This window comes from Cebus imitator, unplaced genomic scaffold (genome assembly GCF_001604975.1).
Source record: "Cebus imitator isolate Cc_AM_T3 unplaced genomic scaffold, Cebus_imitator-1.0 Scaffold271, whole genome shotgun sequence".
NCBI lineage: Eukaryota > Metazoa > Chordata > Mammalia > Primates > Cebidae > Cebus > Cebus imitator.
The window spans coordinates 1,563,295-1,585,925 of record NW_016107586.1 but is presented as its reverse complement, the minus strand read 5'-3'; the positions used below and the strand labels follow the sequence as shown (position 1 = coordinate 1,585,925).

Sequence of the window (22,631 nt, the reverse complement as noted above, 5' to 3'; positions counted from 1 at the left end):
GCTCACTGCAACCTCGGCTTCACGGGTTCAAGTGATTCTCCTGCCTCAGCCTCCTGAGTGGCTGAGACTACAGGTTCCTGCCACCACACACAGCTAATTTTTGTATTTTTAGTAGAGATGGGGTTTCACCATATTGGCCAGGCTGGTCTTGAACTCCTGACCATGTGATCTGCCCACCTTGGCCTCCCAAAGTGCTGGGATTACAGGTGTGAGCCACCGAGCCTGGCTACCAAGTTTTTATAGGAATTTTTATGAATTTGCTTGCAAAATACTTTTTCATTTTTGGTATTATAACATTGCCTCTTTCAGACTTCAAGTGGAGATGTGTTGAAATTTGAAAATTTACCTACATTGTTCTGCTTTTATAGCCTTTGCTCTCACAGCTCATTTTAAAGTCCTCATTTTGTACTTAACATCCATATTCTTATGGAGTTGTCTCCTTCACTTCTCCTTGAATCCTTTAGATGACCTTGTTTGGATCCTTTTCCACTTCTGCTCTTTTTCTTTGTAAGATGTGGCAGACCGATGCACACTGATCCAGGGCCAAGTGAATTGTATTTTTGTAAGAGGATGAGATAATGTTTCTGTTAGGTTTCCAAACTCTTTCCTAATGACAAGAATTTTTCACCTTTCTTAGCCACAATTTTGGGGGAGGACGTATCCTTCAGGCCAGCTCCGGCTCATCTATCATGACTCAGCTCATGGACCCGCGCCCAATCCAGAAGAACTGATCACTCCTTCCTTTGAGTTGTCCGTGCTCCTCTATCTCTGTTGGCACAGGTCTCCCTGTGCTGTACTTACCTGTTGATATGTCTGTCTTCCCATCTAAGTTTTGAGTTTCTGGAGATCCTGGAACCTTGTGCTGCTCACCTTTCTATCATCACACTTTGGCACTGAGCCTTGCACATGCTGGGTGCTTAATTAATATGAAGCTGGCCGGGTGCCGTGGCTCATGCCTGTAATCCCAGCTACTTGGGAGGCTGAGGCAGGAGAATTGCTTGAACCTGGGAGGTAGAGGTTACAGTGAGCTGAGATCATGGCATTACACTACAGCCTGGAAAACAGAGCAAGACTCTCTCTCAAGCAAAAGAAATAAATGAATGAGTAAAACAATTTGAGTTGATTGACTACAAAAAGTAATTTATAATGATTTTAGGATATTTTTATTCACTTGGAAGCACCCAATGTCGAAGAAAAAAAGGAAGCATAATGTAAGGGGATATATTTATAGTCCAGAGTCTTAGATAAGCCTTCAAGGTAGGGTTGCGAGATAAAACATAGGACACCCAGGTAAATTTGAATTTCTGATAAATTTTTAAAAGATACATATATATATACATACATATATATATATGTATATATATACATATATATATATATATATAAACACAGAACATACTTATATGAAAGTATATATTTTTCTGAAATTCAAATTACCTGGGTGTTCTGTATTATTATTATTTTTTGAGACATTGCTTGTTACTCTGTTGCCAGGCTGGGGTGCAGTGGTGTGATCTCGGCTCACTGCAACCTCTGCCTCCTGAGTTCAAGCAATTCTCCTGCTTCAGCCTCCCAAGTAGCTAGAACTACAGGCACACACCACCATGCCCAGGTAGTTTTTGTATTTTTAGTAGAGACAGGGTTTCACCATGTTGGCCAGGATGGTCTCAATCTCGTGACATTGTGATCTGCCTGCCTTGGCCTCCCAAAGTGCTAGGATTATAGGCATGAGCCACCGTGCCTGGCCCTGGGTCTTCTGTATTTTTACTTGCTAAATCTGGCAACCCTACTTCAAGGTCAAATAGTCCAGCCTCTCATTCAGATAGGTGTACATCTACACTAAAATTCAAGTCACAAATTGTTGGCATTCAGGTGGTATTTGGCTGTATCTGGATCAATACATGTCTTTTTTGCCATGCAATACATTTCAAAGTTTTGAATTTCTTGCCAAAATTGGAAAATGAGAAGATTTTACACAAAATCCTGAATTTTCCTGTTCCCTTGAATCTAGTTTTAACACCAGTTCAGCTCTCCTCATTAGCTAAGGAATAGCTCAGCCAATGTTTTAATGGAGCCTGAGCTTGCTGGCTTCCTTATTTCTTCCCAGCAGTGTGGTGACATGTCACCTGCCAAGCATTGTCACTCTGGCACTGTGGCTTCCTTAGAATTGAGAGGAAAGTAAAACATTTTTTGAACCTGTGTATCTAGCGAAAGCAGAAAAATAGAAGATAGCCCTGCAAGGCCAAGTGTTCCAACAAAAGTGGAGAAAATCATCTTCTTGGGTAACAGTGTTAAGTGCCAGCAAAATGAACCTGGGACTAAAGAATTCAAATAACAGGGTCTGGTGCAGTGGTTCATGCCTATAATCCCAGCACTTTGGGAGGTCGAGGTAGGCAGATCACCTGAGGTCAGGAGTTCAAGACCAGTCTGACCAACATGGAGAAACCCCATCTCTACTAAAAATACAAAATTAGCTGGGCATGGTGGTGCATGCTTGTAATCCCAGCTACTCTGGAGGCTGACGCAGGAGAATCGCTTGAGCCTGGGAGACGGGGGTTGTGGTGAGCCAAGATTGTTCCATTGCACTCCAGCCTGGGCAACAAGAGAAAAACTCTCTCTTTCAAAAAAAAAAAAAGAACTCAAATAACAACACGATTTTTTCTTTTACATCTCCCTCATGTGTGAACACTGTGGACTTGAGGATATTTGAGTTATTGATCACTACAGTTTAAGATCCCTGAGGGAAGAGATTTTTCTCTGTTGTTGTTTTTTTTCTTTCATTGAATTCTTTCATTGAATTTTCTTTCATTGTATTCTAAACCCCACATGGAACAGTGCTTGGTTCTTAATTGACATTGGGTTAATTTCTGTTAAATAAAGGAATGGATAATAAAATACTGGAGAGAGATGAAAACCTCTACGGTTAGAAATTTTCAACAGGGAAGAAAAATGTTGCCTTCTGCAACAGGATGGCATGGCTAGGGGAATAGCATGTCTTTTTAAAATAAACACCTTTATGCTATAGATGGCTTATATCTCCTGAGGGCAAAGAAAGGTGGCAGCTGGAGATGGAAGTTCTTGCCTGTATACCCAGAGCTTAGAAATCTCCCCACCAGTTATCAAGAAACAGATTCATTGGAGACTTTCTGAGGAAGGAACTGAAGACGTAGGTTGGAAAGGACTCCTTGCTGCTGTGAGACTCTGATTTCTTCCCTATTACAAATACCCCCACAAACTAAGGGATTCTCCCTGCAGCTCCACATAGTCCAGCCAAACTTGCCTACGATACACTTGCCCTCCAAGGAAAGAGAGGCAGAGAACTCATTTTAAAGAGAACCAGCCTCATTTTATTGGAAAGACAAAGACCATCACGAGCACAATACAGCAGAATGTTACCTAAACTCAAGTTTTGAGTAGAATCAGGACAGTTATACATTGTTTGGCTTTCCTATGAAGAGAGTTTATTTCAGCCCCTCCTTTCACCTCTACCTGGGAGATACTGTGGCTCAAGAGAAACTGGCCTGAACACTGAAAGATTCCATAAAGTCACATTTTGTTGCCTCTTCTGACTATGTCTGGTCACCCTCATGTGATCATTATAAATTCACATTTCTTAGAAAGTATCCTGGGTTGGGGGCATGATGAAAATACATAGGACAAGGAAATGCAGGCAAATGAGGGTTTAACTTCCAGCCACAGATATTAGATTCTAGTTTTACAACTAAATGCGTAGGTAGTGACAGGGAAGCCACAGAGAAATGTAACATCTCTGTCATTGCTTTCTCTCTCCAGGTTGCCTAGTCCTGGCAGGGGGTATGAGATGCCCATGTCAGTTTCCTAGAGCTGCTGTGACAAAGTCCCATGAACTCGGTGACTTGAAACAACAGAAATATATTGTCTCAGAGTTCTGGAGGTTAGAATTCCAAAATCAAGATATTGGTAGGCGGGGGCTATGCTCCGTCTGAAACATCTAGGGGAAACCTTCCTTACCTCTTTCTAGCTTCTGGTAGTTGCTGATTTAGATAACATGTCTTAAGCCATCCTTGGCTTGTAGCTGCATCACTCTAATCCTCCATCTTCACATGGTGTTCTCCTTGTGTGTCTTTACATAGGATTCCCTGCCTGCTTATGAGCTTACATTTCTCCTTATGAGGACACCCGTCATATTGGATTAGGGCCCACTCTACCACCCTCATTTTAACTTGATTACATCTCCAAATAACTTATTTCCAAGTAAGGTCACATTCTGAGATGCGGGAGCTGGGACTTTAATATGTCTTGGGGGATGCAAATTCAACGCATAACAGTGCCTGTGATTCTCCTGTGTTCTTCTGTTATTCTTTGAAGTTAGGCTTTCCAGGTACAATCTTTTGTTCTTCCTGTGGAATATTCTATTGATTAAATTGCCTCTCTAGTTCTTCAGCTATCAGATGCATTTCTCTGGCAGGCCAATGTAATTAGGGAACTAATTACTGAATCAATAAGGAAAAGAGTGTGTTCTTTCATATTTTCCAGCTGTTCCAATGATTCATTTAGTCCTCGCTCTGTGTTTGTTGCTGCTGAATTTGTGCTTGTGGCCCAAAGAGATATGCGGCCATGACATATAGTGGAAGACGGGAAAGGAGAGAATCTCGATTGGTCTCTGGTAATGTAGGGGGACATCTTTACTGGAGGAGGCAGAATGTGGCAGGATATAGAAGAGAACATGGCCTCACTTATTTAACTGTATAAACAAGGAATGTTTTTAAAGATGTTTATTGTTTGGATAACACTTTATTTTAATGTTGCGTGAAGCATGTTGGGTTGCAGCCATGCAGGACCGTGTAAACCTCCTGTGAACTGATGCATTGCCTGTCTAAGGAAGGATTCAACACTATCCATGATCATTTCTGTAACATTTTCTTATTCTGGAAAATTTAATATTGCTTTGTCTAATTCCAGTTTCCTCATAAAAAATAGAACTTTAATTCATGGCCTTTTAAAAGGTAGTTTGAGAGATAAATATAATTTACACATTATAATTAGAAATTTACTGTCACAAAAAATATAAATAGAATAAAATGTAGGCTTATGTTACTATTGAAATATAATATTTATTGTTAAAACATCTGAAAATGATGGGAATTTTCAAAGACATATAAATTACCCATAATCTCACAAGTCAGAGATAAACCACTGCTAATATTTTGGCATATTTCCTTTTAATATGTTTCAAGTTTTTATAATGTTTTAATATCAATATCAATAAATACATGTTTTATAACTTTTTAAAATTAATAATGTCAGGAGAATTTTAATATCATTAAATCTTCTAAAACTTACTATTAAATGTTGACATGTGTTTTTTTATTTTAATTTTAGACCTATAATTTTATAATTACAAAAGTAATATTTGTTGATAATAATTTAAAGAATCTAGAGGATGAAAAGAAGAAAATACTAATTGCCCATAGTCTTGCCATTGCAAAAATAACTAGTATTAATGTCAAGGCATACCTCGCATGGTAGTATAATAATTGCATGCATTTCTGATTCCCTCATCATGGCATTTTTGACCTTTGTAACCCCAGCTCTTAGTTCAGTTCCTATAGCTTAGTAGTTGTTTGATACACTTTTAGTGAATGAATAAGTGATTAAATGAAGAAGTGGATGTGTAAATGGAGAGGTTTTTGAGATCCAACTCATAGTAGAATAAAACATGTTTCAGACTCAGCAACTTACTGCAGAGTAAGAGACAAGGTAGCTAACTCAAAGCCCTTAATAAATAGGAGCCTGCTCTTTCTGTTCATCTCAATCAGCCTCCAGGCAGGTAATTCAATTTAATTTTTTTTCCATCAGTCAAACTGAAGAGCTGAAAAAGCAAAACCAGAGATAGGGGAGGCAGGAGTTGGAAAAGGCCTGAATGAGGAGATCAGCAGTGGCTCTCTTGCCCTCTTTATGTTGGAAAGAGTGTGAGAGGACAGGAGCCATACTGCTCTGAAGGGTGACCCAGCAAGAGCACTGCCACCACCAACTCCTCCACGATGGAACTGATTTCCCTGGAGGATGGAGACTCTAACAGTGTCAGTGTGACTCTCATGGCTTTTACCTGGCGTGTCTCAAGAGTTTGCAGCAGAGGAAGACACAATCATACTGGATTTTGTTGAAAGAATTTAGTACTTTGCTATGTTTGGAATCAGGGTTGGCAGATTCTGAACTTTGGGTTATAGAAGGTTCCATCCAAATTCTCTTTTATATTTAATTGGAAAACATGTCTTAAGTCTAAGCATCTGTCCCTCAGGTACCTGCCATAGGAAGGAGAGTGATCCATGTTTGAAAACTCTTCATGAAAAACTTAGTCTTTGCAATAAAATATATGGATGTATTCTTCCCAATGGGATGATCTGATCCTTATAAACCTGCTCCTTTTCCCTAACTCCCAATATAAATACAGATACAGATAGATTTAGAAATATCCATTAATAGATAAGCAGAGGGACAGAAAGAGAGACAGGGAGATGGAAGGACAGACAGACAGTAGCTACCGCTTTTGGCCAACAACAGTCCTCACATCCCTTCTTTTCCTTAAAGGTACTCGCAGAGCTAACCTCGAACACTAGGCCGTATTGGCACCTTCGCTCCTGTTGTCTCGAGGCCTGGCTCAAAGCATATTTTTCCAGGAGGCCTCATTGTTTAATTTCTACTCCTGTTAATCTTTCCCATCTGTCAACGTCTAGAGCTTTGGCCCTTGCCCCAGTTTTCCCTTTGACATGGATTACTATGAACAACTTCTTAGAAGCAGACAGTAAATACAGTGGTGGCACCATGGAAGCAGTGATTAACTCTGCCTGGGCAGATTGCAGAATGCTTAAGAGCAGGGATTTAAGTTAATAATAACTGCCCTACCTTCCTTTCAGGATTGTCGTGAGGCTCAAATGTATATGAAAGAACAATATGATGGGATTATTATTGTTGTTGTTATTATTCCATTGGCAGTTAGAATCAGACATTTTACTTCCAGACATTCAGTTGAAGATACACCCAGTACTCTTAGTGACTTACAGGGATGCTGGCCTATCCCTAAGATGTTATAAAGGGGTCAGACTCTACATCCAAAAAATAAGTGAACATGGAATAATAATTAGAGTGGCCTAGCCTTGCCATCTTGCAAAAACATAGGAGTGTAAATGAGCCTGGTCTTTTTGGTAGCATTGAAGAGTTCCATTTCATTTAGATGAGCTATAGGAGCAGTAAGAAATGAAAGTAAAAGCACAATATTTTGCATGTAATATTGGCTCATGTATCAGCTGATGAGCATTTTTATATGTATGTCTCATTTTTCCCGGGAGCACAGAATCTGCCTCTTCTTGTCTTCATGACTCTGAGTGTCCTACGTGTAAGAATTATATAATAAATCATTTTAAAATAAGTATTGCTGAACTGTTTTAATTGGAATTTGAAGAAAAAAGAAGACATAATTATACTAAAGGATTTGTTCCTAATGGAGACAGTGATGGCCATCAGAAGTGGATTTATACTCTGCTCAAAAATATCAGTTGATTGGATGTATATTCAGAACCCTCTTAATGTTAGTAGATACCATGATAAGCATGGCACAGTCCTGTTCCTACCTTTTTATCTAGGTAAAATAAACACCTGCTTGGTTGTGTTGGGCACTCTGGTATTGGGATGGTGCAGGGAAAACATCTGTATTCATGCTCAGCAGTGGTTCCTAGAGACTTACAGTCTCCTCACTTCATTGTTTTGTAGCTGTACAGCTCCATGGACTTTGGAAGACGGTGGCAACTCATGCATGAACGCATCACACCCAACAGGTTTTACTGGTAAGTCCTATCCACATACTCATTACCTTCTTAGATAAAGAATTATCAGACAGCATAGCACTCTGGACAGTTCTGGACAGTTGAAGCTCTTTGAAGACAAATGTGCTCTAATCCTTTGCTGCATAGAGTGGTTTGTGGAATAGCAGCATCAGCATCACGTGGAGACTTGTTAGAAATGTGGAACCTCAAGCCCTATTAAGACTTACGGAACTGGAATTTGCATTTAACACGATCCTTTGCTGATTCATGTGCATGTGAAAGTTTGAGAAGCACTGGGTTTAGAGAGTTCTGTGAGAATGGTCATGATCAGGTGCTCTTTGCTATGTACTAACCCTCTCTTTTTGGAAAAGTGTATATGTTTTATATACATATTCTAAAAGGCAGTATTTTCCCAAAATCTACTCTGGAGAACAACAGTTCCATAAAATGCTTCTGCTTTCATAAGAGCTTCTGTGATCAAATAAATTCAGGTTATGATAATCCAATTTTATACTCCTGGAGACTCACAATTCATGTTAGGATATTAAAGACTCTGGAGAAGCACTGAGTGAAGAATCCTGCCAAACTTAAAGTTAGTGATTCCCAAACTTATTTCACGACAGAATCCTTTTCTCATGTCACATGTGATAAATCCTTCAGAACTACCTCTGTGGGACATATTTTTAAAAACCTTTTATGAGAATGAATACATGTTTCAAATGGCAAATTAGTCCTTCCTCCTAATCAGAAAGTGTTTTATTAATTGGTATTCCTTTATGCATGCATACTATTTTTACCTTGGTTGTAACAGGCATTGTAAAAATTTGCGTTTTACGCTTGCCCGCTTTAACGTGAAAATGCTTCTTCCTTGTATCTTGCTTTCATTTCAGCAGAGGTGATGGCTAAAGGAATAGAGAGATCAAGAGGCATATACCAAAGTATATAGAATGCTTAATTATATGCTTAACAAAAAGAAAAGCTTGGTCAGGCACAATGGCTTATGCCTGTAATCTCAGTATTTTGAGATGCTGAGGTGGAAGAATCACTTGAGGCCAGGAGTTCAAGACCAGCCTGGTCATTATAGCAATATCTTGTCCCTACAAAAAAATAAAAAATGAGCTGTCCATCATGATATGCACCTGTAGTCACAGCTACTCAGGAGGCTGAGATGAAGGGATCACTTGAGTTCAGGAGTTCAAGGCTGCAGTGTACTATAGCTTGGGTGACGGAGATTAGGCCACTGTACTCTAGCTTGGGTGACAGAGTGAGACTCTGACTCAAAAAAAAAAAAACAGGTTTTTGGAAGTTGTATGCATTCCATAATTCCATGTCTCTTTTAAATATCTTATGTCCACTCCTTTAAAAACTTATATGATAGCTGTTTATGCCTTACACAACTTGAGGATGGTGGTGACAAATACCTTGTACATACACACATTCACACCAACATCTTTGGAAGCAATGGCTTCAACGTATCCCTCTGCATCCACAAAACTGTGTCTAATCTTCATTTTAAAATGAAGATTGCTTAAGGATTCTATGAAAAGCAACTGGTTTTTTTTTGTTGTTGTTTTTGTTTTTGTTTTTGTTTTGGTACATGGTTCAGAGTAGTTGGGAGAGAAAAGGGAGTTGGGATTATTGCTCTTGACTCAACACCTGGACTATCTCCAGCATGTTTGCCCCTTACAGGCCAACTATTATTTCATCTGTAGGTGTTATTACAACTGTTATTTTGCCTATATTTTGAACTACAGAGGTTTTCCAATAGACTAAGGCAGAAAAGGAAATATTTGTTTTTCTGATATTTCACCTATAGAACTACAGCCTTTGCTGAGCTGAGATGGTCCAGTTTCTCAGTGTGCCATCACTCAGAAGTCCTTCAAAAAAAAAAAAAAAAAAAAAAGAAAGAAAGAAAGAAAAGAAAAAAGAAAAAGAGCCCTGTGCCGTTTCTGGAACAAACTCTTGAGATGGTGAGGCACTTGGCCAACTAGGAAGTCAGGTTAGTAGAGGAGGAAAGCACACTGGGCTAGATGAGCTGTGCCATTGTGTCTGAATGAAATGAAGTGCATAAGACGCAACATTTTCCTATATTTTGCAAAGAGTAAGTGGAAAAGTTTCCAGCTACTGTCATCCACCCTCTTCCTTTATGCAGTAAAAAAGAACAAGTGCCTAGATTCTGATAATTGTGTTTTTTCTCTTCACTCTGTGCTTGTTTCATATATGCCCCAAGGGGAAATATAAAAGTTTATGCCCATGCTGGCCAGCCAAGTGGTAATTGAATATTCCATTTTTTAATTATTATCTCTCCCTTTCTGATGTATAATTGTTGTGATTATTCTTTTAGGTGTCATAGGAGTCATGGCAAAAGAGCTCATTTTACATAGACTTTTTTTTTTGAATCCAAAGACAGAATTCAAGGTTGTCTAAAGCTCTAAATCACATATGTTGAAGAGACATGGTTTGTATAGGTTAGGGATGGAAATATTAACTTGTTATCTCCTTGAGAAAGACAGAATGTGCATTTTTTGGGGGATATAGAACAAACCTTGGCTTAAGTGGGACCTCTTTAACCTGTGGTCCCCTCATCTATCTATTGAGAACAGTATTTTTCTTGTTAATTTCATAATGTTATTGAAAGAATCCGATCTATCAAGTGGATGCCTGGAAATTTCACTTCTCCATTGATTTAAGTACTATGTTTATTACCAATCCTCAAGAACATGTCACATAAGTGATTTTTCATTTTACTGGCCACAAATGTGAGTCTCATATATGGTAAGGCCCATGGGCATGTGATAACAACTGAATGGGTGTGATTTATTGCCTAGAATCCACATCTCAGCCTAACATTATTCTCTACTTTTTGTTGGGTCATAATTCTTATGAAGTGATCAAACAAAACAAAATGCATAAAAATGATTTCTTTGAGAGAGAGGGTGTAGAGGGAAGAGGTATTGAGGATTGTTGGGGAACATTGAATGGAAAGCAGGTGCTAAAACAAGACATTGAAATGAGAGATGATGTTAAAAAGACTTTTAACTTATGGTATGTAGACAAATAGAGTGAACATATGATTCAGAAGAAATATTGTTCAAATATTGTTATTTATAAGCTGGACATTTGCAGATGTCTAAAGGATAGATCCTTTATGAGTGTTCAGTTTTTTTCTCTCATGCTTCTCTCAGTTGTTGGCAAGTGGCAGGTTACAGGGGGATTTTTGCAAAAGAACACTGTGCTCCAAAAGTGATTTCTGATGAGGATACAACAGAAAGAATGGACCCCTTGCATGTCTCTCATCTGCTGTCTCATCTACAGTGATGATTGTTCTAATGGTTGTGAAAGTAAATTGAAAATTGTAAGGAGTTATTCTTATCCACTTCTTCATTTGTCCTCCACCCTGATTGTGGGTTAGGCAGAACATGGAGCATAATATTCATTAGCATCAATACTAAGAGCTTCATCTAGAAACATTTTTATGAATTCTGGATGTTCTAATCCAATCAAGATAGGTCACCTAGGAATCTTACACCATGGAGTGACTCAGCCATCAATCTCATGCCCCAAGTAGAAAGACAACTGACACGAACATTCCTTGTTTATATGTGACTCTTTCACTCACTTGATACCTGGTCAACAGGTAATCACCAGGGAGATCTAATGCTTCCTCGCTTTTTTTTTTAAATTAGCCTCAGCTGCTTCCAAAATGATAATTTGCAGGGAGAGCACATAAATGGTGCAAATGTCCTTACCATATTCCTTTTATTCTTCCTAGGCTCTGCTGTGGCAGAGTTGTTGTCATGAAGAAAAAGTTTTTCTGTTTTTAAAAATATTTTTAAAAATCCTACTGAGCTACAAATGAATAATATTCCACTCTTCCCTTGGGAGATATTTAACAGGCAGGCATATTCTGCAGTGGGAAGACTTTTTTTTTTTTTCCTTTGCACATCCAATGTGAGTGCTTGTTGTGATTCTCAGCTTTGCTCCTCACCCTGTGCTCTCCCCACCTGCTCATCCTCTTTGGGCATCTTTTCCAATGAAGTCACAGGTGTACTAGGCCTTCCCAAATTCTCTGTGTAACTAGAATGACCTCAAAGTGCCTCTGGTCTCTGATGGCATTCACTCGTATGGTGTCCTAAAATAGGCAAGGAATGTCTGCCTCCTCTTTACTGATTTCCCTCCTCCCCTCCTTAATTATTCTCTCTCTTAAAAGAATAAGATCCTTTTTTTTTTGTCTCGGTTCTTTATCATTGCTGCAGGAAATTGTTCTGATAAAGCAATGTACTCTAAGGTATCAGGGACTTCAATTCTTACTCCTTCGCTGAGATATTTGGATTGCAACATGGACTGGTTTGAGTGTTAGGAAACCTTTAAAAAGACAACAGACATATTAGAGGTTCTAGACCAGATCATGTTAGCTGATGCAGGGAATGTGTATCTTGAAGATTGCTGTATCTGCCATGATGCCTGGTTTAGGATGAAAGGTAGCTGATGTGTAGGGACAGGTACGTTGGGATCTAGATCTTTATTGTACTTTGCTTAAGGATGGCTTACACACTATAGATTTCTAGTGATTTTTGTGCTAGCAGCTTCTTATCTGATTTTTCAGAAAGGCCATGAGGGAAGGGAGGAAGAATGGAAGGACAAAGTGTGTCCCTCCTGGTGTGTGTAGAGAGGAGGTCCTAGGGAAGTGTCACTTAAAAAGAGAAAGTTGATATGGAAAAAAGAAGACAGACTAAAAACCCTTTCATGACAGTCTTCCCTTTCTAATCATTCTTGAGTTTAGTTTTTTGAGTCTCTTTTTGTATGCATATGTTCTTTTATATGTAGCCTAAATATATACATGTGAATGTATATAATTTGCCTTTCTCTTCTTAATATTCTATTCTTGCAATTTTTTTGTCACTATAAAATTTTTATACCCGTTTTTAATTATTTGTGCAATATCTTATTGCACAAAGACACATACTTTATTGCTTTTTTATTTTTATCAGACATTGAAATTTTTCACATTTTTGATTATCATAAGTAATAGTTTATTGATGTTTGTATGCATAGGTCTTTAATATCTAGAATTATTTTCTTGGACTGGTGTTTTAGGTAGCCCAAATAAAGACTTGATTGCATTTTTTTTTTTTTTTTGCAGTCTCAATTCACAATTCAATAGTAAGATCAACAGTGTCACAGTTCAATTGTAAGATCCCAATTCAACACCAACAGTATTTCAGCAAAGTACCTTTTTATTGAACATTTTCTTGAAGAGGATTACAAAAAAGCATTGCATCAACCAACACACAGGTCTTCCTAAAACTCTTCTGTTCCTATCTGTCCTGACCATCATGGGAGTTACTATCTCATCCTCTCCTTCCCTTTCATGGGCTCTAAACTATTCTTTTCACAGTGATTTATTCTCCATGGTCCATCCCCTTCCAGAACTCCCCTAACACCCACACACTTTCCCCTAAGTATCATAGCTTTTCTTACATAAAATAATATAATAAAATAATCTCCTTAACCCTCCACCTATCACCCTCACCTATCCCAGGAATTAAATGTAATATTCCTTAGGTCCACATTCCTTAGAACATGGAGGATGGTTAGAACTATGGTAATAGTTAGAACATGGTAATAGTGTTTAATATTAGTTAAGATTTAGTATTTTTGGTTTAACCACTACTATAAGAAGCAGTTTATTTTATCAAAATATACACATTTTGAAGAATGAAATCATGTCCTTTGCAGCAACATGGATGAGCTGGAGGACATAATCTTAAGTGAATTACTAGAGGAAAAGAAGACCAAATACTACATGGTCTCACTTATAAGTGGGAACTAAGCCTTGGATGTGGACATAAAGGTGGGAACAATAGACACTGGAGACTACCAACAGGGTGTGAGCGGCAAGAGCTGAATAAGTACCTGTTGGGTACTATGCTCACTACCTGGGTGACAGGTTTAGTCGTATCTCAAATTTCAGCATCACGCAATATACCTTTGTAGGAAACCTGCACATGTACCCATTGATTCTAAAATAAAAGTTGACATTAAAAATAAATAGAACATTAGAAAAACTATACATATGTATATATATGTGTGTACACACACACACATACACACACACACACATTATGAACATCTTAAAGCCTGTCATTCAAAATATTACCCAAACTGTGTTCTGTTGTATATTCCCACCTATAACATATGGCAGTATTGGTCTATTTAGTTAATATTTACCTCTTCCTTATGGGAGACAGCCTCCAAGTGGCTCTGCCTTCTGGAAATCCTGCTAGGCTATGGTCTTCTCCTCTTGAGTATAGACTGGATTAGTGACTTGCCTCTCCTGAATGGAATGTGGCAGAGGTAATGAGGTTTTACTTTGGGGGTAGGTTACAAAAAGAATGTTTTTATCTTGGATGCATTCGTGTGCTTGCTTTCTGAAAGCAAGTTGCCATTTTGTTATCTGCCTTATTGAGAGTCCCAGGTGGCAAGGATTGGAGAGAGATCTCCAGCCAAAAGCCAGTGAGGAACTAATGGCCCAAAAGCTTAGTTCTAATAAGGAAATGAATTGTATCAACAATTGTGTGAGTGAGCTCAAAAGCAGATCCTTCTCTAGTCAGGCCTTCATATGAGACTGTAGCCCTGGCAAACACTTTGATAGAAGCCTTGTAAAAGATCCCCTCAGGCAGAGGCATCCAGCTGAGTTGTACCTGGATTCCTGACTGACAGAAACAGTGAGACAATATGTATTTGTTGTTTTTCGCTCCTAAGTTTTGTGGTAATCTGTTATACAAAATTATTAAGAGAAAACCAATATACTTTTATCTGATCCTTATTCTTTGCTTGTTTATTTTAGAACATAAAGTTCTACTTCTGTCTACACATAACCTCCTGTCTACATACAACTAATTCTGTCTTGAACTACTTCCTCTGTTTCCTCTTTATTGGTATCAACCTCAAATATTTCATTTTGCCCATTGTTTGGGTATGTCCTTGAAATAGAGAAATATCACCATGTTCTGGTATTCCTGACACGTATGTTTAGACTTTATGGGATTTGACAGTTGATCAACAAACCTCAGAGCCCTATCCTCAGCCTGAGTGAGGCTTACTTAATATCATGAGATTACCTGACTTTATTCTACTTTATCATTTTATATTTCAATGGCAGGATTACATTTTCTAAGAATACTGTTTATTATAAATATGTGCGTGTGTACATGCGCAGAAGTCTTGTATGTACATGCTCATTTAGAGAAGTGTTCATTTCATTAGTACTAATACTTCATTAGAAGTACTAATATGAATCTCATTGTCAGATTTTAGACACTCATCTCAGCCTAATAGCAACTGTGGGTGGAGGACATGGGGCAGAGAAGCAGGAAGTGAAAATTGGGTATAGTTACCTGGAGATAATGTGGTTGAAGTGAATACTGTTGCACTTCTTGCCTGAATTTGAGCTCCATAGATCTCAGCTGCTCTGGAATATATCCTGTAATTTGCTTCAAAAGGGGCTCCTTTTAGTCATTTAGGAACTTCTTTTGACCCTAGACTATGGTTCTTGAAGAGTCAGCTGCCGAGTCATCCTTAGGCTATTAATATATTATCCATGACAGAGCCAGAGTTAAGAAACAGATAGAATGCCTTGAGATGGCTTCCTGGAAAATCAAGATCTTTTCAAACAAAGTTAACATTATGGGCTGAAGTTTTGAAGCTGCCTCTAAATGTGCATCTACAATTTTGCAAGCACAGTCATTTGCCATCTCAAGTAATGGGATTTAGGCATCGACCTGATATAAGGGATCAGATTTTAAGGCCATTGCAAACCAGGGTATGCCACAAATAATATTTAATTCAGCTCTCCTTTACATTTTTAAAATGATGCAGCAATTTAAAAATACATTACGTTCAAAATAATACATGCAAGGTCAGGAGGGGAAATGTGAAAGCTCAGCTTTCAAGCAGAAAGCAGTTTCTACTTTGCTGATGGGGGCTACTCATGCTGTATGTCTGGTTGCATCTTGGCTGTGGAAGAGCTGTCTTAATGCTAAGAGCAAAATGCAGTGTTCATAAAGTACATGTGGTAGTTAGCCATTGCACTGAGCAAGAGAGAATGGTCAACTCTTTGGATGAAGTCAAGATGTGCTGGAGTCTCGAAGATTGTGCTTAGTACATGTGAATTCTGTGAGGTAGGAGACATATGTAGCTATGCACCTAATGACTTATTTGCTATGAAAAGTGGGGGTCATGTTTGGTTCTGCCTTGAGAGATCTGAAAATATTTGTATGCATTAAACATGGAATTCAAAGACAGTGATAGCCATATCCACTCACTTCATCCAGTGTAGCAAAAATTCCATAGTGTACATGGAAACACCATTGTTTTCTCTTTCTCTGGGTTTATGGCCAGTGATTCCTTAGTTAGAATAAGCACATGGCTTCCAAATACTTATTCCACCAAGGTGATTATGCAAATGGCATGAGAAATGCTTATTTGGCTCAGAAACAGTGAAATCTAACTTTATTCTCACTCACTGATAAACTTTCAGAGGGGAGCAAATTTTACTGTTGTCACAGAGCATGAGATTTCAGTATCATATTGTCCTATGAGAATGGAGGGTTAGAAAAGCCCCCATATAAAGAGCCTTTTATTACTGCCGTCTTCCTGGAATTCAGATTGCCTTTAGGACTTGCCTGTTACATTAAAAAGTGGGGAGAACTGAATAGGCTGGTGGTGATGTGTTGTTTAGTCCCATGAGCAGGAATAGGAGAATTGGAAGGTCAGGGAGAGGCCTAGAGAGAGGAGGATAATGTTAAACTCAGCAGCCCAAGGAGAAAGTATCAAATTGAAGGCTTGGAGGCTGTTTAAAATGCAAGTTGGATACTGGGTTGCAGGTAGGAGAAACCATCCTTTCTTCCCATTAAGGAAATCTGTGATTGTCCTGTTGCAGTTTGGTCTAGGGTTATGCATTAGTCAATGCTGGCTGCCAAAACAATACCACAGACTGGGTCCAGGCTTAAGCAACAGAAATGTGCAGTTCTGAAAGCTGGAATGTGAGATCAGGGTGCCATGGTTGGTTTCTGGTGAGGGCCCTCTTCCAGGTTGCAGAGAGCCACCTTCTGGATATATCCTCCCATGGTAGGAAAAGAAAGGGCAAGCTGTCTGGTGCACCTTCTTATAAGGGCACTAATCATACACGAGAGACCCATCCTCATCCAAACCTAATCGACTCCCAAAGGCCCTGTCTTCAGACACCATCAGTTTGGAGGTTAGAGCTTCAACATATTTATTTCGGAGAGATACAATGCAGTTCATAGCAGGATGTAAAACAGGTAACAACTCGGAAAGGAATGCAAACTTTCTAGAGATGCTTCCACCAAGAAGTGTACTGGAGCAGAAGTGGCTAAGGCTTGTGGAGGAAGTGGAAAGACAAGGCCAGAAATACAAATGTAGCTTTTAAAAGACATAGACACACACTAGTCATTTTCTTTTCTGAGTGGAAACACAATATATCTTGTAACGATTCAAGGGGAGGCAAGAAAATAAAAAGAAAATAATTACTTATAATTTTACTGCCCAGAAAATACCTCTTAAAAAATCAAGTACTTCTTCATAGTGTTTTTTCCCTATTATAATATAGTATAATTTTAAACATATATTTAAATTTTATCATAATTCACATTGTATCCTTGATAAAATTTCTTATCTTTTAAAAATGAAGTTGAACATTCTCCTGTACCACCTTCTATTCTTTCTAAACATAATTTAAAGGTTGTATTAATTTTATTGTATTCTAACCTATGGATATGTAATAATGTAATCATTCTTTTGTCTCTCTTTTTATTCCATTCTGTGCATTCCTTTGTAAAGTTGTAAAGTTTTCTTCATATTAGCCCTACATGTTTTTAATTAATGTCATTCCTATGAATATTCACTTTTGGTGCTATTGTAAGTAAAGACATGTTGCACACAGCATCTCTCTTCAGATTGGGCATGACTGAACAGGGTAACGTTGAGATATATGTGTAATTTGCCTAACTGCGCATATAGTTGCTAGTTGAGGCCCTAAAATTCTTCAGACTACAAAGAAAATATACTTTATAAGCTTCGTTATTAGAAGAGTGTGATATGAGTAATGATAAATACCTGTGGGGATATTTGGGATCTAAATAGAAAAGCTCTGTCCTTAGTAGCTATGTGGCTTTTGGAAGTTGCATTTAACCTTTGTGACCAGTGCTCCACCAGTCAGAAAGGATACCAGATGGTAAATCCTGCCTTTCCCTCCTGGCTGAATGTCATTCTTCTTAGCCTGGAGCACAGTAAGTGCTTAATAAATACTAGCTATAAAATTAATAATAAGACAGCTTATAATAAGAGAAGATAATTGGAATAAATTACTATCCTTGTCAATTTGGTAGCAAATGGTACATAGCATCACTTTGAAACTAAGCAAGTTAGAGACCATCTGCATTTTTTTCAACATTCAAATCCCATTGCCTCATAGTCAGAGTTTGTATTTCTAACCTGCTTTTCCAGCAATCAGCATATGGCTTATTTTTATGCTTGCTAAAACTACTATTTTTAGAGAAAAAATATTTCTGGCTTGATGTTAACAAAATTAAATAAAATTCAAAAGTCCATAAACTAAAGATTGTGTTGTATCAGATCATATGTACTTTAGCAGATGTGATGCAAATGTTGAGACAAATTCTTGAACGTTGCAGAGGGACCATGGCCAGAAATGGGAGGCGCCAAAAGAGTATTAAAGGAAGTGTTAGTCCTGCTTAGAAGATAAAGGTCTCATGTCACCCTGGTGCTCCCAGAAAAGGGTTCCTGGGGGAGATAGGATGGAAGAATCTTGAAGAATGGTTTGAATTGGCAAGTAAGAAAGTGAAACAGATCCTCCTGGAAGGAAAAACTATTGGATCAAAGCTGAGATCGTATGTTTGGAGAGTAGTTAGTTGATCTGCTACTATAGGGTTTCTTAACCTTTACAGTTTTGACATTTTGGGCTGGATAATTGTCCTTTGCATCCTAAGATGTTGACCAGATCCCAGGTTTCTACTCAGTGAGTGCCTCCTGCACTCCTCCAGTTGTGACAACCCCAAAATTTCTGCAGACATTGCTGAATGTGCTCTGAGGCACAAAATATTTTGCCTCTCACTCGCAGCAACTGTGTTAGAAAATAAAAGAAGTTTGTATTGAGGAACCATGAGAAATAAGGCAGGGATATAGACCAGATTCAGATTGTGAAGTACCTCACATGCCAGGTAAGTGGTTTGGACTTGTGTTTCTTGGTAATAGAGGGTATTCATCTTTTGTGCAAGAGAATGGCATGATATTCATGTTTTTGAAGATTTATTAACATTTGGTGCTTTCTTGTGATGCTTAAGTGCATTTATATGCAACTATCTGTCAACAGAGGAGCACTGACTTATGACAGATGCAACTCTTCTAAAGCATCTTGATCTCAAGTTTTATTCTCCAGTGAAGAATTATACAACTGTACACTTAAAATGTGTGTACCAAATTTACATTTTTGAAACCATACATTTTTGTTTAATTGAAAACAATAGCATTAAACATTTTTAAAAATTAAACTGAAAATAATCGTTTTAAAACAATACTTTCTTCTTTCATTGCCCTCTTTTAAGATTTGTGCACATGAAAATAATTTCTCTCAAAATTTCAGTTAGATTGTATGACTGTTTTACATCTTTTTAAAAAACTTACACCTAACATAAACAGTCTGCTGGATGTGTACATAATATTCATAAAGATCATTTTGGTAGTGGCAGAATATTTCACTGAATTGATATACTTTCATTTATACTAATGAGTTATAGAAAAGTTAGAATGTGAAGAACTGTGAGAGGTTATCTGGCCTGGTGATTTCTCTAGCAGTGCTCTTGGAAGCTTTATGGGTAGTCTGATGCACTGCCTAAGGGACTGCATTCAGTATAGAGAATGCTGTGGGATGCTTAGTAATCAAGTTCTTATATACTTCATTTTTGTTCCAGCCAGAAGTACTCAGATTCTTAGTTTTATATTTAGACTTCTGTATAAGTATTTTTTTTTTTAATGACAGAAGACCATTCATTAAAGAAGCAAATAGAAATATTTAGAAAATCGTTGATCTAGACTGGTCTTTTCATTTCACACAAGCCGCATATGGGTATAACAGTGTCCAGGTTATCTTTCCTCAATGCTCACACCACCCTGAAATGTCTAATTTCATAGTGTAGAGACTGCTTGAATGGTTAAAATCTTTGCCAAACTACCCAAACCATTGTTTTAGGAGGATGCCACCTGGTGACCCATTGCTCTATCAGTGGGCTCATCCTGATTTGGTGAGAAGTTAACTGGCCACACTCACATGAACATGATTTTGGCAAGTTTGGTGTTAATGCATTGGATTGGAAGAAATAGAGCACTTCATTTACTTGGTGGCAAATGGCACTGAGGATTTTTCACTTCCATTGTAGCCTGTTTTGTTCTTAAAGGGATGCCTAAAATAGATTCTTCAAGCAGTTAGGCTTTTTCAACTGTCAGTGTATTGCTTTTCAAAGGCAGTGGGCTTCTTCCTCTATACCTGTCTGTATTTCTGAATGTAGCATATTCTACCACCTCAATCCCCATTGCTTACAAATGCAATGAGGGACAAAATTCTTGTTTAGGAATCCTCAAACATTTCCAAGCCAGGACACATTCTCCCCTTTTACGCGTCTCACCTGCGTCTGCTCTTTGAAAAGACAGCCTGGATGATGGATTAGGGGCTTGTCCCGCCTCCTCTCCTCTCCCCACTGGCCAGCCATGTCATATTCAGACACTCTCCAACCTTTTCCCCTATCAGTGTGTTGAAGAGAGCTGTCAAGTAATTTGGGCAGAACTGTGCACAGTGGAAGCAGAGGGAGAGGGAACCCCTGGGGGATCCCAGCTCTGCAGACTTAGCATTTTGGATGAATGCAAGGAAACTGAAGCATTGAAAAGGTCAGACCCTGGAACCAGTCTGATCTATAAAAGGCACCACAGTGTGCAATAATTGCCAAATAGTGGGCTAAAAGCACTAGGGGATTTAAAATGGGATGGCCATGTGCTTCTCCAAGTCACACTGGGGAGGTCTGAGATCCCATCCTGTTTCCTGACATTTCTTAACATCACTGTCTTCATTTAACAAGTGTCCTGGAAAGATGTGACAGTGAAATAGAACAAATGGAGTTAGGTTATATGACTGTTTTCCACTTTTAAAGAAAGGGAGATTTAGAACATGAAATCATGTTCTAAATCGTAATTGAGGGAGACATACCTTCATTTTTTTTCTTTTTTAAAAATGAGATTTTTTAGGATTTTTCCAGAACTGAGAGAAACTCAAGTTGAGGAGGGGAGGGGAGGAGGAGAAGGAGGAGGAGGAGGAGAGGAGGAGGAGGAGGAGGAAGAAGGAGAAGGAGGAGAAGGAGAAGAAGGAGAAAGAAAAAGTTTATGGACTCTGAAGTGTAATGGAAAGAGCATTGGAATAGGAGGAAGGGCTTCTGGTTGCTAATTCTATGTCTGCCAGTGGGCAGCGAGGCCTTGGGGCACTAGTAGGATTTCTCTGGCCTTCCTGCCTCCTCCTCTGTAAAATTCAAAGGGGTGATGAATAAGGGAGAACTGGCAGTGAATACCTGAGGTGCTTGCTAAAAATGCAGACTCTAGATAGAAGGAATAAATGCAATGTTTGATAGCAGAGTAGAATAACTATACTTAAAAAAATGTATTGTGCTTGTGTGAGGGATGCCCGAAATATCCTAATTCAAACAATATGCATCATATACATGTAAAAAATTATGTACCTCACAACATTGCACAAATAAAAATAAATTTTTAAAATGCAGATTCTTGGGCCCCACCTGGAAACCCCTGATCTGGATCTCTGGACCTGGGCCTCAGGAATCTCCAACTAAACAAGCTCTCCTGGTAATGCTTTTGTACACTAGATTTTGAGGACCAGGGGAGGTAGTTAAGGGGTCATTTTGAAAACCAGGGAGACAAATTAGTGGAGTCCCAGGTGTTCCCTCTTGAGTAGTACAGACTGATTTCTCCTTATCAAAAACCCCCTCCTTTCTCCACAGTGCTCGAAATACACAGTGAAAGGGTTGTTCCAACCAATGAAGACATTGCCACCTCCAGGCATCTTTTCAAAATGCATACAGTCCCTGCTAAATGAGATAATATACTTCAGTGTGCTTTGCAAAGCATCTTTAAAACACTTTGTAACTGTAAAATGCTATATTGTTCTTAATCTGTATTAAAATAATGCCTGTAGTTTTTATTAACATTATGGCATGAATGAGGTTACTGATTTTATCTATGCCTGTTTAGATGTACTTACTGAGGAATTCCATTGAAGAGACACTTTTGAGTCCTCACTCTTTGTGCAGTGTATAAGTACAAAGGGATAAGAAGAACAGTAGGTATGGGTTGTTGCAATTTCTAACTCTAAGGTAATAAATTATGCAGTCAAGCCCATTGCCGTGTGACTCTCAGTGTTTTTCCACTCTATGCAGTATGCACTTCCCCATCCCTTGTCTTGGGTTCATCCATGTGACTTGCTTTGGCTGAGTATAGCAAATGTGACTCAAGGAGAAGCTCTGCCATTGCATTGTAGCTGTGGCCCCTCACCCCGGGCCCCACAATGAACCCATAGAGCAACCTGAGTCTTCCCCTCTGTGGGATGCCAGGTTCTACTGGATTCATAGCATGAAAAAGAGCCTTCCATTGAGCCCAACCTAGAAAAGCTGATCCCAGCTGGCTCTTCGATGTATCAGCAAAATACTTAACTGTTGCTTTAAGCTACTG

The 22,631-nt window shown here is 38.6% G+C and overlaps 1 protein-coding gene across 1 annotated transcript in view; it reads left to right on the top strand.

Moving 5' to 3' along the window:
- Positions 1-22,631, top strand: part of SORCS3 (sortilin related VPS10 domain containing receptor 3) — a 609,576-nt gene that overhangs the window by 385,323 nt on the left and 201,622 nt on the right. Inside the window, exon 5 of the mRNA XM_017500803.2 lies at positions 7,750-7,823. Within this exon, the coding sequence (XP_017356292.1) occupies positions 7,750-7,823 (74 nt within the window). The remainder of the gene's footprint in view (positions 1-7,749; positions 7,824-22,631) is intronic.